Source organism: Leopardus geoffroyi, chromosome B1, assembly GCF_018350155.1.
Source record: "Leopardus geoffroyi isolate Oge1 chromosome B1, O.geoffroyi_Oge1_pat1.0, whole genome shotgun sequence".
Lineage (NCBI taxonomy): Eukaryota > Metazoa > Chordata > Mammalia > Carnivora > Felidae > Leopardus > Leopardus geoffroyi.
In genome coordinates, this window is record NC_059327.1 from 5,780,721 (window position 1) to 5,797,872 (window position 17,152).

A 17,152-nucleotide genomic window follows, 5' to 3' on the forward strand; every position below is an offset into this window, starting at 1 on the left:
TGTTCATAAGTGGTAATTTACATTTTGTTTTCTGCCTTTTGTCTACAGGTTTCAAAAACTTTTAACAAACAAGTAACTCATGTGGTGTTCAAAGATGGATACCAGAGCACTTGGGACAAAGCGCAGAAGAGAGGGGTGAAGCTTGTCTCGGTGCTCTGGGTCGAAAAGTGAGTTTATTTTTTCTCTGTATTTTTTCTCTGTATTGAGTATTGGTCACGTGTGGAGATAGTTCACATACATCACAGAACCAGATAAAATTTGATTTGGTCTTTTCTCTTGCCTTACTTGGGCAAGTCATTTAATACCCTCAAGCCTCCATTTCAGCAGCTGAAAATGGATGTAGTAGAATCCACAGCCCTGCCTACGGGGAAGGTGACTGCGCAGGCCCTGGGACACGCAAACCTGGTGTACCGAAGAGACAAGGGCGTGAATGTGGTGCGGCCAGGGCTGCCAGACTGAAGTACCGCACGCGAGGCCTACACAACAGATGTTCTTTTCTCACTGTCCTGGGGGTTAGAAGCCGAGGTCAAAGTGTTGGCGGGATTGCTTCCTCCTGAGGCCGCCCTCCTTGGTTTGCTGATGGCTGTCTTCTCTCTGTCTGTGTCTTCTCCTGGTGTGTGTGTGCCTGCGTGCGTCCATCCATCCTAATCTCCTCTTCTTCTAAGGACACCAGTTGTATTGGATTAGGGCCCACCCTAGTGATCTCATTTAACCTTAATTGTCTCTTTAAAGGCAGTATCTCCAACTATACTTGACACTTGGGGAAAAAAGTATTTGAACTGTGCAGGTCCACCTCTACATGAATTGTTTTTTCAATAAAATCATCATTTTTCGGAGATTTGCAACAATTTGAAAAAACTCACAGATAAACTGCAGCCTCAAAATACTGATGCAAATTAAGAAATTAGGTATTATTTTAAGAATACAGTATATAATACATATAACACTACAAAATAAGTGTTAATTGCTTGTTATCAGTAAGGCTTCTGTTCAACAGTAGGTTATTAGTAGTTAAGTTTTGGGGGAGTCAAAAGTTACACATGGATTTTTGATTGCACAGTGAGGGGTTGGTGCCCCTAACCCCCATGTAGTTCAAGAGGCAACTGTACAGTCACATTTTGATGTACTTGGGGTTAAGACTTCATATGAATTTTGTGGGGAACGTAGTTGAGCCCGTGACAGGTGCAGTTAAGGTGAGAAGTGGAGACTGAGGCCAGAGGGCAGTGGGGCATCAGATGACATGGGGCCTTGTGGGGTGTGAGGAGAGAAGTGTGTGGGACAGCAGCAGGAGAGTGGTTGGAGGCTCCTGAGCATCCAGCCTAGAGATGTCACCAGGACCATGGTGGCAGTGACATGGTCACGAAGAATGATCAGATTCAGGATATATTTTTGAAGGTAGTGCCACACTAGATCTGAGGATTTGGATGCGTTTGTAGAGCAGGGGAAGAATCAAGGGTGACTGTGAGGTGTTTGGCCCAAGGAACCAGAAATACGGTTTGCTGTTTACTGAGACTGGGAAGGCCTCAGAAGCACCAGGTTTTGAGGGGCAGGTCATGAGTTCTATTTGGATATGCTGAATTTGGGGTGTTTATTAGACACCCCTGTGGAGGTGTCAGGTAGGCAGTTGGATATATGAGTGTGGAGCTCCTGGGGGAGGTTGGAGATTAAAATGTGGGAGTCTTCTGTATACAGATGTTATTTAAAGCCATAAATCTGACTGTGATCTCTCAGGAAGTGTAGATAGGGAAGAGAAGAGGTTCCAAGGTTGATCACTCTAGTGTTGGGGTGTTGAGAAGGAAAACGAGTGAGGATGGGATTCTAGAAAGCTGTCAAGGAGGGGATAATGATCAGCTGTGGCAAATAGGTTGAGTAAAGGCAGGTGCAGAGCCTGACAGAGGGCTCAACCCCATGACCGTGAGATTATAACCTGAGCTGAAATCAAGACTCAGACACTTAACCAACTGAGCCACCCAGGTGCCCGTAGATCTGTCCATTATTGAATGGGATATTGAAATCTCCAAACGTTACTGTTAAATTGATACTTTCCCCTTTAAGTTCTTTCAGGTTAGCATGTCTCTTCAAATTTTCTTAGTTTTCTTTCTCTGAAAATGTCCTTAATTCCATCATTACTTGTGAATCATATTTTCCATGGATATGCAGTTCCAATTTGACAGTTTCTCCCCCACCCCGAATTGCTTAAAGGTTTTTCCTGTAGTCTTCTGTCCTCTGGTGTTCTTGGAGAACCCTGTAGTCATTCAAATCATTTCTCCATTGTAAGTAGTGTGTCTTTTTTTCTCTGATGTCTTTCCACTTTTTCTCATGGTCTTTGGTTTTCAGAAGGTGAATGTAAGTGTTTAGGTATGGTGAGTAGATTCTTAGATTTTAGTAGATTCTGTGTATATTTCATTGAGCTTTTTGAATATGTAAGGTTATGTATTGGTTTCTAAAAACAGGATTAGTTTTTGGCCATTATTTCTTCACATATCTTTTCTGTCCCATTTCCTCCTCTTTGCTTGGTTACTCTAACTGTATATCAGGGACTGGTAAAGTTTTTCTTTAAAATGACAGGTAGTAAATAAAGGCATACGTTGGATATATTTTGGTTTTGGCTCAAGACCTCTGCAATAAAGCAAATATCGAATAAAGTGAGTCAAATGAAGTGTTTGGTTTCCCAGTGCATATGAAACTTAGGTTTACACTGTACTGTAGTCTTTTAACTGTGCAATAATGTTATGTTTAAAAAAAGTACATTCGTTAATTTTAAAAAATAGTTTATTGCTAAGAAAATGTTAATCTTCATCTGAGGTTTCCTCCAGTCAAAATCTTTTTGCTGGTCCAGGGTCTTGCTTGCCTCAGTGTTGATGGCTTGGCTTGCTGGCTGATCAGGGTGGCAGTTTCTTAAAATAAGACAAGACAACGTTGAAGTTTGCCATGTTGATCGGTCCTTCCTTTCACAGACAGTTTCTCCGTAGCGCATGGGGCAGTTTGATAGCTTTTTGCCCACAGTAGAACTTCTTTCAGCTTTGGAGCCCATCCTCACAAAGCCTGCCGCTGCTTTCTCAACTCAGTTTATGTCGTGTTCTAAATCCTTTGTTGTCATTTCAACAATCTTCACGTCATTTTCACCAGGACTAGATTCCATCTCAGGAAACCCCTTTCTTTCTTGATCCACGTGAAGCAACTCCTCATTTGTTCACATTTGGTCATGAGAGCACAGTGATTCAGTCCCATCTTCGGTTCTACGTCTGACTCTCGTTCTCTGGCTCCTTCCACTACATCTGCCTCTACTTCCCCATGAAGTCTTGACTCCCTCAGCTTCATCCATGAGGGTTGGAGTCCACTTGTTCCAAACTCCTATTTATGCTGATATTTTGACCTCTTCCCCTGAGTCACGGATGTTCTTAATGGCATCTAGGGTGGTGAGTCCGATCTGGAAGGTCTTCAGGTTACTTTGCCCAGATCCATGAGAGGAATCACCATCTATGGCATCTATAGCCTCGTGAAATGCATTTCTTCAGTACTAAGATGTGAAAGTTGAAATGATTCCTCGATCCACGGGCTGCGGAATGGATGCTGTGTTAACGGGCGTGAAAAGCGCATTCGTCTCGTTGTGCGCCTCCATCAGAGCTCTTGGGTGACCAGGCAGAGCACAGGCAGAGTAGATGCAGCCCAATTCTGAAGGGCCCGCGGATTTTCAGAATGGTACGTGGGCATCGGCTTGCACTTAAGGCACCAGCTGCGTTAGCCCCTGACAACAGCGTGAGTCTTCCTTTGAAGCCCTGAAGCCAGGCGTCGACTTCTCTCTGGCGGGGAAAGCTCTGTAGCATCTTGTTCTAACAGAAGGCTGTTTCACCGACACTGAAAATTTGTTGTTTGGTGTAGCCACCGTCACGAATTATCTCCGCTAGATCTTCTGGAGAACCTGCCACAGCTTCTGCCTCAGCACTTGCTGCTTCGCCTTGAGCTTTTATGCTACAGAGACGGCTTCTTTCCTTAATCCTCACCGACAAGCCTCTGCTGGCCTTAAGCTTTTCTTCTGCAGCTGCCTCCCCTCTCTCAACCTTCATAGCGTTACAGAGAGTTAGGGCTTTGTTCTGGATTAGGCTTTGGCTTAAGGGAATGTTGTGGCTGGTTTGATCTTTTATCCAGACCGCTCAGACTTTTTCCATGTCAGCAGTAAGGCTGTTGGCTTTTCTTATCATTTGTATGTTCACTGTCCTGGCCCTTTTAATTTCCTTCAAGAATTTTCCTTTGCATTCACAACTTGGCTAACTGCTTGGTGTAGTTTTTGGTGTGTTCTGGCTTTTGACATACCTTCCTCACTAAGCTTAATCATTTCTAGCTTTTTATTTAAAGTGAGAGATGTGTGACTCTTCCCTTCACTTGACCATTTAGGGGTCATTGTGGGGTTTATATTGTAATTGGCTCAATTTCAATACTGTTGTGTCTCAGGGAACAGGGATGCCCGAGGAGAGGGAGATGGCCACACTGCTTGGTTGGTGGAACAATCAGAACACATACATTTATCAAGTTCACTGTCTTACGTGATGGGTGTGGTTTGTGGCACTCCAAAACAATTACAGTAGTGATATCAAAGATCACTGATCACAGATCACTGTAAAAATACTGTATTGAAAGATTTTGAAATACTGGGAGTATTACCAAAATGAGACATGAAGTGAACAAATACTGTTGGAAAAATAGCGCTGATAGACGTGCTCTCTGTGGGGATGCCACACACCTTCCAGTTTGGAAAGGATGCAGTATTTGCAGAGCATATTAAAGCAAAGTAAGTAACATGAGGTGTGCCTTTATTGTAGGCTTTGTGGGCCATGCGGTCTTTATTCAGCTACTGAATTCTTGTAGTGAAAGGAGCCATAGAGAATGAGCAAACGAGGGGTGGCTGTGTTTATTCTAAAACCAGGTGATGATCCACGTTGACTTGGGGGCCTTAGTTTGCAAATCCCTGCTGTGTAATATGGTCTTCGCAATTTCCCCACTTGACCCTGATGCCCTGGTGTTTTGTTATTTTTCAGTCATTTTTTTCTTCACATTGACCTGCCTTCATGTTCATTGACTCTTTTCTCCATCAACTCCATTTTGTCATTAAGCCTATTTATTTAGTACATTTACTTCATGTATTTTTCAGTTCTGCCATTTCCACCTGGTTCTTATGTATGTCTGTTTTTCAGCTGAGATTTCTATCTTTGCTTTTCTTGTCTTTCCTTACATATGTGTTTTCTATTCCCTTGCAAAGTATGGTGACGGTAGATCCTTTAATCACCTTGTCTGATAATTTCAACATTTCAGGGTTGGCATCTATTGACTGTTTTTTTTTTTTTCCTGGGAACGTGTCACATTTTCCTGGCTCTTAATGTGACCTTTTAACTTAGGGTTTTATTTTGGACACTGTTAATGTTATGTAGGCTCTGCATTCTTTTATACTGCTCTGAAGATTGTTGATTTTGTTTTAGCACACAGTTAACTTGTTTAGCTCTAAAATTCAGAATGTCATTCTAAGATGTGTGTTGGACATTTGCTTAGATTCACTCAGTTCATCAAGCCTTGGCCACAGGCTGATGTCAGTTTGCCTTACGCACATGTAGATCAAGGGATCAGTCAAGGAAATGGCCTTTTCTGCTCCGAACGTGAGGTTCCTCTTCCCTGGCTTGTTTCCTGGATCCTTGCCTCATTCTCTGGTGGCCATCCTTGCCAGGACTTCTTCCCCTGGTTCCTTTGGCCAGAAAGACAGCAAGTTATCCTGCCCATCACCCCCACACCTGCAGAGACTGCCACTGCCTTACCTCAGGGTAGAGACCCAGAAAATGTGGGAAAGCTGCAGATTGTTTGCTTCCTTTGGAAATACGCCTTTTTGTTTGTTTCTAAAGCCTTTTTAAAATTTTCACAATGTACATATGACTTAATAGTGCATATGCAGGAGATTTGGTTTTTAGGACTAAAAACAAGTGGAACCTAGTTTTGTTTTTGTTTTTGTTTAAGCATCTGAAGCTAGTCTAATTCTTGTCCCCTTATAAATTATTTGATCTTTCTTCAAGGGAACCCAGGGTTTTTTTGTTTTGTTTTGTTTTGTTTTGTTTTTTTCTTTAAAATCTAGTTGCTTTCTTTAGTGGGTTTTGAATTGATCCAGTTGTTGATTCTAATTCTAGGTTGGCCCTTTCAAGAGATTCAGGTCTTATTTCTGGAAAAACTTACTGTTTTATAGTTTTAATTACTACTGTTTTATTGTGTTGCCTTTCTCTTCAAGGGTTTCGATTCTATGTATGTTGGGCCTTTTCCACCTGCCTTTAATTTCAACCATTTGACTCTGAGCCTTTTTACTTCTTCCTGGATGTTATGTTTATCCTTCCCCCCACTTTTGTTTTTATTCAGTATTCTTTATTAAATTTTCATTTGGATCTTTTTCTTCTTTGGCATGTTATAATTAAGTCTTCATTTCTGACATGATTTTGTCTTCTTTTTCTTTCCTAAGTTTAATCCTCATTTGTTTAGTGTCTTCCCGTTTTGTTATTGTCTTAATTTTTATATTTATGATTCAAGAAATACCGCACACGTGTGGATGGATGGGTAGGTGAATGCATTTTCTCAAATACTTGTTTGACAGTATTTGATTCAGATGTGAGAGTTGTGTCACTTTCCTCAGCTTTGTTTTTATTTTGATAGCAGGTGAATTTTCATTCACTGAAATGGTTTGATTTGCTTTTTCTTTTCCAAACAGTTTTATTCCAGATGTGCTCTGCTTTGTTCTATTCCCAGTAATTTTATAGGTAGGGCTTCTAGTTTCTGAGCACCATCATACAGCAGTTCTGCTGTCTGCATAGTTCCTTTTATGGATGATGTTGATGGTGAGGGGGGAAGGGTTTGCCTTTTGTTTCTGTGGGATCCTTGAATATATTCCTCTTTGTTCCTTCACTGCGGTTTGTTCCAGGGTTACCACTCCTTCTCAATACAGTTGATTCTCCCCAGAATGAAGACTTTTCAGAGCCTGTCAGTTCTGGGCCTCTGCTGTAATGGGTGCAGTGAACCACTCCTGTTCTGTATTTCAGCAGTTAGTGCCAACTTTCTCTTTTTCACAGTTATTGAAATTCACAGTTTCACAGGTATTTTACCTGTATTTTATCTGAATGCTCCAGGCCTCTCCACACTGTTTATGGAATTGTAAGCCCTTCCCCTGCTTTCTGCATCCACCGACTTGCAGCTATATTAGAACCTGGGTTGTTTTTCTACTTACAAGTTACTTGAAATTTTGATGAATAGTAGGTCAATGCTTTCCTTGCATTTGAAAAAAAAATTTTTTTATGGGAGATTGTGGAGGAAGGCTCACAATGAAGCAGCTCCCTCATCTTACACAGTCCATTAAAATGTCCTGTTGAGTGTATCTCAAAATAGACCTCGTGGATCTTTATCTTTACTGTTCCCCCTTAGTCCAGACAACCATCATCTTGCCTCATTACTGCAGAAGCCTGCTACTCGTCTTCTTTGGTTTCACCTCTTGTACATTTGCAAATGCAACACTTCTAACACATAAATCAGTTTTATCCTTCTTGCTGAGGTAAAGTGGCTTAGAATTAAGTGATTCCAAGCAGGGATCAGTGCACTATGGTGTGTGGGCTGAATCAGCTCACCACCTTGCTTGTTTGCTATGGCCCTTTAACTAACGTTAGTTTTTGCAGTTTTACGAGGTTGGAGAGAAAATAGAAGAATATTTTCTGACACATGAAAATGACACAAAATCCAAATCTCAGTGTCTTGGAACACAGCATGCACACTTGACTGTGTATTATGAATGGCTGCTTTTGCACTACACCTGTGGAACTGAGTTGTAATACCGAGATTATATGGCCTACAAGACAAAAGTCCTCTATCTCAACTCCTTAATTCCTATCTGTGCCATTAAAACGTATTTTGTTCATTTGTCTGTTTTTTTTTGTTTTTTTTTTTTTTATTTTAAATTTTTTTTTTTTCAACATTTATTTATTTTTGGGACAGAGAGAGACAGAGCATGAACGGGGGAGGGGCAGAGAGAGAGGGAGACACAGAATCAGAAACAGGCTCCAGGCTCTGAGCCATCAGCCCAGAGCCCGACGCGGGGCTCGAACTCACGGACCGCGAGATCGTGACCTGGCTGAAGTCGGACGCTTAACCGACTGCGCCACCCAGGCGCCCCATTTGTCTGTTTTTTAAATTTAATTAATTTATTTTTCATCATGATAAGGATACTCTTTAATCCCCATCACCTATTTCCCCCATCCCTTCACCCACCCCCCTTCTGGTAACCATCGGTTTGTTTTCTACAGTTACGACTCTATTTCTTGGTTTGTTTCTCTCTTTCTTCTCTCTCTCTTTTTCCCTTTGCTTGTTTGTTTTGTTTCTTAAATTCCAGATATGAGTGAAATCATATGGTATTTGTCTTTTTCTGACTGACTTATTTTGTTTAGCATTATACCCTCTAGTGCCATCCATGTTGTTGCACATAAACAAATAAATAAAAGTGTATTTATTTATCTTGAGATAGAACCAGTGGGGAAGGGACAGAGAAATGGGGTGCAGAAGATCTGAGGTAGGCTCTGTGCTGACAGCATAAAGCCTGATGCAGGCTCAAACTCAAAACTGAGATCATGACCTGAGTCGAAGTCAGTTGCTTAACTGACTGAGCCACCCAAGTGCCCCGTATTCTTTTTTTGGCTGAACAATATTCCATCGTATATGTACCACATCTTCTTTATCCATTCATCTACTAAGGGACACTTGGGCTGCTTCCAGAGTTTGACTATTATAAATAATGCTACTATAAACATAGGGATGTCCCTTTGAATTAGTGTTTTTGTGTTTTTTGGGTAAATAGCCAGGAACGTGACCCATTTTTCTGTTTGAGCTACCTGCCTACCTACCTAATCATGCATTTTGGTCTTTCCATTATGATGTAAACTCTGTAAGTACAGCCACCATGTTTGTCTTGTTCTAAGGTTGTATTTCCACTAAGTATCTGACACATTCTGGCTCATAGTAGGTGCTCAATAAGTATTTGTCCTATCAGCTAATGAACAAAGGAGGTTTTATTACATTAGCCTAGAGATATCAGAGAAAATTTCTTGGAGGAAGTGATGTGAGCTACCTGTTAGTTTGTGTAGGAACATGGGGAGGGGGACGGTACAGAAAAACAGACCTTTCCTGAAAACCTGAGGTTAATGGATATGCTTGGGTAGAAATGTAAACTGACAGGTGTCCTTGTACTAAAAAGAGGCCTCTCAGCTAATCCTGAAAAGGGAATTCTCACAATTTCTTCTCCTAAGAGTCTTGCCATCTTGCTTTCATTGGTGGTCCGTTCCCTAATTCCCTCTTTGCTTTATCCCCTCTCTCTTGTTTTTGCCCCTCCTGAGGGCTTCTTAAGGAGATCATGGAAACTCCAAAATTATTATTACCCAAGGACAACTTAAGCCAGTCCCTATTTATTTATTTATTTATTTATTTATTTATTTATTTATTTTAGAGTGTGCATGTGTGAGTGGGGGAAGGGGAGAGGAAGAGAGAAATCTCAAGCAGGCTTCATGCTCATTCAGGAGCCTGATACTGGGCTTAATCCTACAGCCCTGGGATCATGACCTAAGCCAAAATCAAGAGTTGGACACTCAACTGACTGAGCCATCCAGGCACCCTTTATCAAGCCCCTTTAAAGTTAACTTAAACATAGGGTAGCGGAATGGATGAAAAAACAAGACCCATCTATTGCTGTCTACAAGCGACTCATTTGAGACCTAAGTATACTTGCAGATTGAAAGTGAGAGGATGGAGAACCTTCTGTCATGCTGATGGAAGGCCAAAGAAAATTGGAGTAGCCATACTTATATCGGACAGACTAGATTTTAAAAACAAAGACGGAGAAACACAACAAATGGACCATAGGGGAAGGGAAGGAAAAATAAGATAAAAACAAAAAGGGAGACAAACCGTAAGAGACTCTTAAATACAGAGAACCATCTGAGGGCTCCTGGAGGGGAGATGGGTGAGGTGATGGATTAAATGGGTGATGGGTATTAAAGGCGGCACTTTCTGGGATGAGCATTTCATGTCGTATATAAGAGATGAATCACTGGATTCTGTTTCTGGAGTCAAGACTACACTGTATGTTAACTAACTTGAATTAAAAAAAAATTAAAAATGATTTTACTAAAAATAATACAAATGTTTGTATAAATTAAAATTTAAAGTATTGTTAATTCATTGAAAAAAAAAAAGACTAATGAGATGAAGAAAGGCATTATATCATAATTAAGGGGGTTATCCATCAAGAAGATCTAACAATTGTGAATACTTATGCCCCAAGATAGAAGCACCCAAATATAAAAATCAATCACAAACATAAAGAAACTCATTGATAATAATACCATAATAGTAGGAGACTATTATTAATACCCCACTTACAGCAATGGTCAGATTATCAGAGCAGAAAACAAGAAAACAATGGCTTTGAATGACATACTGGATCAGATGGACTTAGCAGATATATTCAGAACATTTCATCCTAAAGCAGCAGAACACATAATCTTCTCGAGTACACATGGAACATTCTCCAGAATAGATCACATACTGGGTCAGAAATCAGCCCTCACCAGATACAAAAAGATTGAGATCATACTATGTACATTTTCAGATCACAATGCTACTGTGTGATTTGAAATCAACTACAAGAAAACATTTGGAAAGCCCTCAGATACATGGAGGTTAAGAACGTCTTACTCAAGAATGAATGGGCTAACCAGGAAATTAAAGAAATAAAAATATATGTGGAAGTAAATGAAAATGAAAACATGATTGTCCAAACCCTTTGGTATGCAGCAAAGGCAGTCCTAAAAGGGAAGTATATTGCAAGAAAAGTCCCAAATACACAACCTAACCTTACACTTAAGGAGCTAGAAAAGGAGCAGCAAATAAAGCCGAAAGCCAGCAGAAGGGAAATAATAAAGACTAGAGCAGAAATAAACAATATAGAAATAAACAAACAAAAAAACAGAACAGATCAATGAAACAAATCTGTTTTTTTAAAAGAATAAACAGTATTGATAAACTTCTAGCCACCAGACTTATCAAAAAGAAAAGAGAGAGGACCCAAGTAGATAAAATTGTGAACGAAACAGGAGAGATCATAACACCACAGAAATATAAACAATTGTAAGAAAATACAATGAAAAGTTATGTGCCAACCAGCTGGACAATCTGGAAGAAGTGGGCAGATTTCTGGACACATACACTACCAAAACTGAAATATGAAGAAACAGAAAATTTGAACAGGCCTATAACCAGCAAGGAGATTCAATCAGTTATCAAAAATGTCCCAACAAACAAGAGTCCTTGGCCAGATGAGCTTCCCAGGGGGAATTCTACCAGACATTTAAAGCAGACTTAATATCTATCCTTCTCAAGCTGTTCCAAAAAAATAGAAATGGAAGGAAGGCTTCCAAACTCATTCTATGAAGCCAGCATTATCTTGATTCTAAAACCAGACAAAGACCCCACTAAAAAGGAGAATTACAGGCCAATATCTCTGATAAGCCTGGATGCAAAAATTGTCAACGAGATACTGTAATAGCTAATTGAATTCAACAGTACATTAAAATAATTATTTACCACGATCAAATGGGATTTATTTGTGGGCTGCAGGGCTGGTTCAGTATTCACAAATTAATGTGATACATCACATTAATAGAAGAAAGGATAAGAACCATATGATCCTGTCAATGGGTGGAGAAAAAGCCTTTGAGAAAATCTAGCATCCTTTCTTGATAAAAACCTCAAGAAAGTAGGGATAGAAGGAACATATCTTAACATCATAAAAGCCATATATGAAGGCCTACAGCTAATATCCTCACTGGGAAAAAACAGAGCTTTCTGCTAAAGGTCAGGAACACAGCAGTGATGTTCACTGTCACCACTGTTGTTCAACATAGTACTGGAAGTCTTAACCTCAACAACCAGACAACAAAAAGAAATAAAAGGCATACAAATTGGCAAAGAAGTCAAACTTTCACTCTTCTCACATGACATGATGCTGTACATGGAAAACTGAAAAGACTGTACCAAAAAACTGCTGTAGCTGTTATATGAATTCAGCAAAGCTGCAGGGTATAAAATAAATGTACAGAAATTGGTTGCATTTCTATACACCAATAATGAAGCAGCAGAAAGAGAAATCAAGGAATTGATTCCAGTTACAACTGCACCAAAACCCTTAAGATACCTTGGAATAAACTTAAAGAGGTAAAAGATCTGTTTGCTGAAAACTATAGAAAGCTTAGGAAAGAAATTGAAGAAGACACAGAATGGAAAAATACTCTATGCTCATGGATTGGAAGAACACATATTGTTAAAATGTCTATACTATACATTCAATGCAATCCCTATCAAAATATCAACACCATTCTTCACACAACTAGAGAAACAATCCTAAAATTAGTATAGAACCAGAAAGACCCTGAATAGCCAAAGTAATGTTGAAAAAGCAAAGCTGGAGGCATCACAATTCTAAGCTGTATTACAAAGCTGTAATCATCAAGACAGTATGATTCTGGCACAAAACCAGACACAAAGATCAATGGAACAGAATAGAGAACCCAAAAATGGACCCACAAACGTGTATAGCCAACTAATCTTTGACAAAGCAGGAAAGTATCCAATGGAAAAAGTCTCTTCAGTAAATGGTGCTGGGAAGACTGGACAACAACATGCAGAAGAATGAAACAGGACCGCTTTGTTACACCATAGACAAAAATAAATTCAAAATGGTTAAAAGACCTAATGTGAGACCGGAAACCATCAAAGTCCTAGAGGAGAAAATAGGCAACAACCTCTTTGACCTCAGCCACAGAAGTTTCTTACTAGACATGTCTCAGGAAGCAAGGGAAACAAAAATGAACTATTGGGACCTCATCAAGATGAAGAGCTTCTGTACAGCAAAGGAAACAATCAACAAAACTAAAAGGCAGTGAACATGAGAAGATACTTGCAAGTGACATATTGAATAAAGGGTTAGTATTCAAAATCTATAAAGAACTTACCAAACTCAACACCCAGAAAACAGTCCATTGAAGAACCGGGCAAAAGACATGAAAGAATAGCCACTTTTCCAGAGAAGACATCCAGATGGCTAACAGACACACAAAAAGATGCTCAACATCACTCATCAGGGAAATATAGTCAAAACTACAATGAGATACCACCTCATACTTGTCCAAAAGGTCAAAATTAGCAATTCAGGCAACAGCAGTTGTTGGCAAGGATGTGGAGAAAGGGGAACCCTTCTGCCCTGTTGGTGGGAATGCAAACTGGTCCACTCTGGAAAACAGTAAGGAAGTGCCTAAAAAATCAAATAGAATTCTCCTAAAACCCAGTAATTGAACTACTAGGTATTTATCCAGAGGATACAGTGATGCTGATTCAAAGGGGCACATGCACCCCGATGTTCATAGCAGTGCTATTGACAATAGCCAAATTATGGAAAGAGTCCAAATGTCCATGGACTGATGAATGGATAAAGTAGATGTGGTATATATATATATATATATAATGGAATACTACTCAGTGATCAAAAAGAGTGAAATCTTGCCATTTGCAACAATGTGGTTGGATCTAGAGTGTATTATGCTAAGTGAAATTAGTCTGAGAAAGATAAATAGATGATTTCACTCATATGTGGAATTTAAGAAACAGAACAGATGAACATAGAGGAAAAGAAGGAAAAATAATATAAAAACAAAGAGGGAAGCAAACCATAAGAGACTCTTAAATATAGAGAACAAACTGAGGGTTGCTGGAGGGGAACGTGGGTAGGGAATGGGCTAGATAGATGATGGGCATTACAGAGGGCAGTTGTTGGGATGAGCACAGGATGTTATATATAAGTGATGAATCACTGTGTTCTGCTCCTGAAACCAGTACTACACTGTATGTTAACTAACTTGAATTTAAATAAATAAAAAATTGGGGCACCTGGGTGTCTCGGTTGAGTGTCCGACTCTTGATTTCAGTTTAGGTCGTGATCTCACAGTTGAAGCCCTATATCAGGCTTACTGCTGTCACCACAGAGCTGGCTTCACATCCTCTGACACCCTTTCTCTTCCCCTCCCCTGCTTGTGCTCTCTCAAAAATAAACATTGAAAAACAAATAGATAATAATAATATTAAAAAATTAGATTTTAGTTATTATATAGAATTACTCATTTTTGTATTTCCTCATGCTCTCTTGAAAGTAAATTTTCTTTTAAATTAAACGTATTTATATTAAAATGGGTGTATGTTTTTATTTCTTTATTTTTTAAAAAAATTTATGTTGAGAGGGAGACTGTGCCAGCGGGGGAGGGGGAAAGAGAGAGAACCCCGAGCAGGCTCTGTGCTGTGCACAGAGCCTGACACACGGCTCGAACTCATGAACTGAGAGATCATGACCAGAGCTGAAGTCAAGAGGTGGACGCTCAACCAAGGCACCCAGGCTCCCCTTAAATAGGTATGTAGTTTTAAAGTGAAAAGTCCCCACCTAATCCACCTCTTGCCTTATCTTCTCTCCCCTCAGTTGTGGGGAGACCTACCACTGAGAATTTAGAGTATGTACTTTGAGACATTTTACTAAACCTACTGAAAATGCATACATAAACACATGTTCATGTTTATATGTGTGTCCATGGAAATATGTAGGGTTTGGTTTTTTTTAACGGAATGCACATAAACTTTTTTAGTTAACATTATATCAGAGAACAGTTTTCCGTGTTTGTACTTAGCAATAGATCTCATTTCTTAAAAACATATACAGTCTTCTATAAGAGATAGGAAGTGATTTATGTAATTGATCTCCTCTTAGTGAGTTTGAAGTTTTCCATTTCTTTTTCTTTCCAATCCAGAAATAATACAACACTCAATGTCTTTGTGTACATTACTTACAGATGTTTATGTTTTTCTGTAGGTTTAAATTCCACAGGTGGGCTTTTGAGTTCAGAGGGCCTGTATACTTAAATTTATAATAAATGCTGTCATACTTTCCAGAAAGAATGTGCTAAATTCTCTTCTTTCTAGCAGTGTAAAACAACACTTGTTTCCCATAACTGTTACTCAAACTGTGAGTTATCAGTCTTTTTAATGTTTTCTATTTCGTTGGCGAAAAAATAAAATTCATTTCATTTGAATTTCCTTGATTTTTAGTGAACTTGACCTTTGTTCACCAGAACTTAGAGGTAACAGCGAAACTGACCTGTATTTAAATGTCATGTTTATTCTTCTTTTGCTGTCTATCTAGGCTGTTGCTCATGGTTTCCACTGAAAATGTGAACATTGAATACACAAGGTCACTAGGTGTCACTAGAATCCCATTTTGTTGGGCTGTTTCTGGGCATATTTTTTTCTAAGAGCAGGCAACTGTGTAACGGCCTCAGATAAAATTCTGATAGTTCCTTTGGATACTAGACACTTTTAGTGAAGAAAGAAGAAATAAAGGCAAAAGCCATAAAGGTCAACTTGGCTGTCACCTCTCAGTTCTGTTGAGGAAAGTTGATCTAACAGATAAGTTGGAAATGCAGTTTGTAGGCATTTGTTTTTGCCTACTTGAGAGTAGGTCATTGCCCAGATGCCCCTGCATTTAGTGTGTCCTACACACTAACATATTTTCTTGCATGACCCCAACTCTGCCATTCACTTTAGAAAGTTAACACTAAAACACTCCCCACCATTGGATTCTGAGTCCATCCTGGTCTCACCAGCTGTTGAAGTTGTGCACTTTCCAACAGATGGCTCCCAGCTCCCTGCATCTAGTCAGCATGTCTCCTCGTCCTCTTCCTCGCTCGAGCTCTTCCTTGGTCTTTCTTTGGCTGTCATGCTTTTGATATTGCGAAGATTGTAAGTAGTGATGTGTGGTGTCTCAGTCTGGGATTACTTGATGTTTCCTGATGAGGTTCTCTGAGTGCTGCGTCTTCTGCGGGAATACCCTAGAAGTGATGATGGGTTCTTCTTAGTGCACCCTCTCAGTGTGTTGGCGGTGCTGGTGGTGTTCACTTTGGTGCCTGCCAGGCCTCTGCACTGCGAGTCAACGTGCACCCCCTCCTTGCATTTAGTGTGGCTTTTAAGGGGAGGTACTTCAACTACGTCAGTAACTGTCCCTCATCACACTCTGTGTGTGTGTCTCCACACTTTATTCATGGGGTTGTAATCCATTACTATCATTGTTTAAAACTTTTAAGACTTCATTTGTCTTTGATTGGCCAGGGTAGCCTGTCCAACTTGACTTCTATGTTATTTTACCCATCATTCTGTAAACACCTCTTTTCTTTTGGGCACAACAATTTAATCCAAGATCTGCCTATACTATCTCTTTCCCAGCTCTGGATTCAGCTTTCTCTTTAGGGATCCCTGGTTCCTTTCAGTGGAAATGACATTTTGGACCCATAATCTGGTGCCATCCGGTATTGCTGCTCCCGTGCCCTCTTGGGGACAGAGTTAGCGACACGTGTGTATGTTCACCCATGTGTTTCGAACTCCGTTCCCACTGGTACCTGCAACATCAGTTCCAAACCAGAGGGTTCATTCCAGTCCTCATTTTCTTCTCCCCAGTGTTTGTGGCTCGCTCTCCAGACTGGGGGAAAGAGGATTCCTGTTATCCTAACAGGGCAGTTAATCAGATGTGTAGATGACTAGTCTCTTCTCCAGGGCTGTGCCTTCCCTGCACAGATCCCCTCCTCTGCTCAGGCTTGGATCCCCCTTTGCACTGGGCCTCTTCTCTGCACAGATGTCCCTTTATCCCAAGTCGCCCCCACGCGTGGGAACCCTCTACTACATCTGTTTAAATTTTGACACCCCTAACTGTGCCTCGCCCCCTCCCCCACATGTGGATGTCTTCCTCCCCCCACTTGAGCTCCAGCACCCCATGCTGGGCCATGCCCCACATGAGGGGCTCTGGGAAGCCCTCCAATGCTCTGGAAGTGCTCCCCATCCATCCACACAAACCTTGCCCCACCTGTGTGGCTCAAGGACAGAATTGTCAGGTGGGAGGGAAGGCAGGAAGGGCAGATTTCTTCCCTACTCTTACACTGAGGGAACATGTGGAGGGATTGCTAGAGTGGTGGGAACAGCTCTCAGAGTTCAAAATTACCCTGAAACT

General features: G+C 40.4%; 1 protein-coding gene across 6 annotated transcripts in view; it reads left to right on the forward strand.

Annotated features, from left to right (window-relative positions):
- Window positions 1-17,152, forward strand: part of MCPH1 (microcephalin 1) — a 273,858-nt gene that overhangs the window by 11,678 nt on the left and 245,028 nt on the right. For 4 of the 6 annotated variants that reach the window (XM_045451845.1, XM_045451854.1, XM_045451870.1 and 1 more), the window contains exon 3: window positions 49-167. The exons of the other annotated variants lie outside the window; for them this stretch is intronic. In XM_045451845.1, coding sequence (XP_045307801.1) covers window positions 49-167 — 119 coding nt within the window. The remainder of the gene's footprint in view (window positions 1-48; window positions 168-17,152) is intronic. 6 annotated transcript variants of the gene reach the window in all.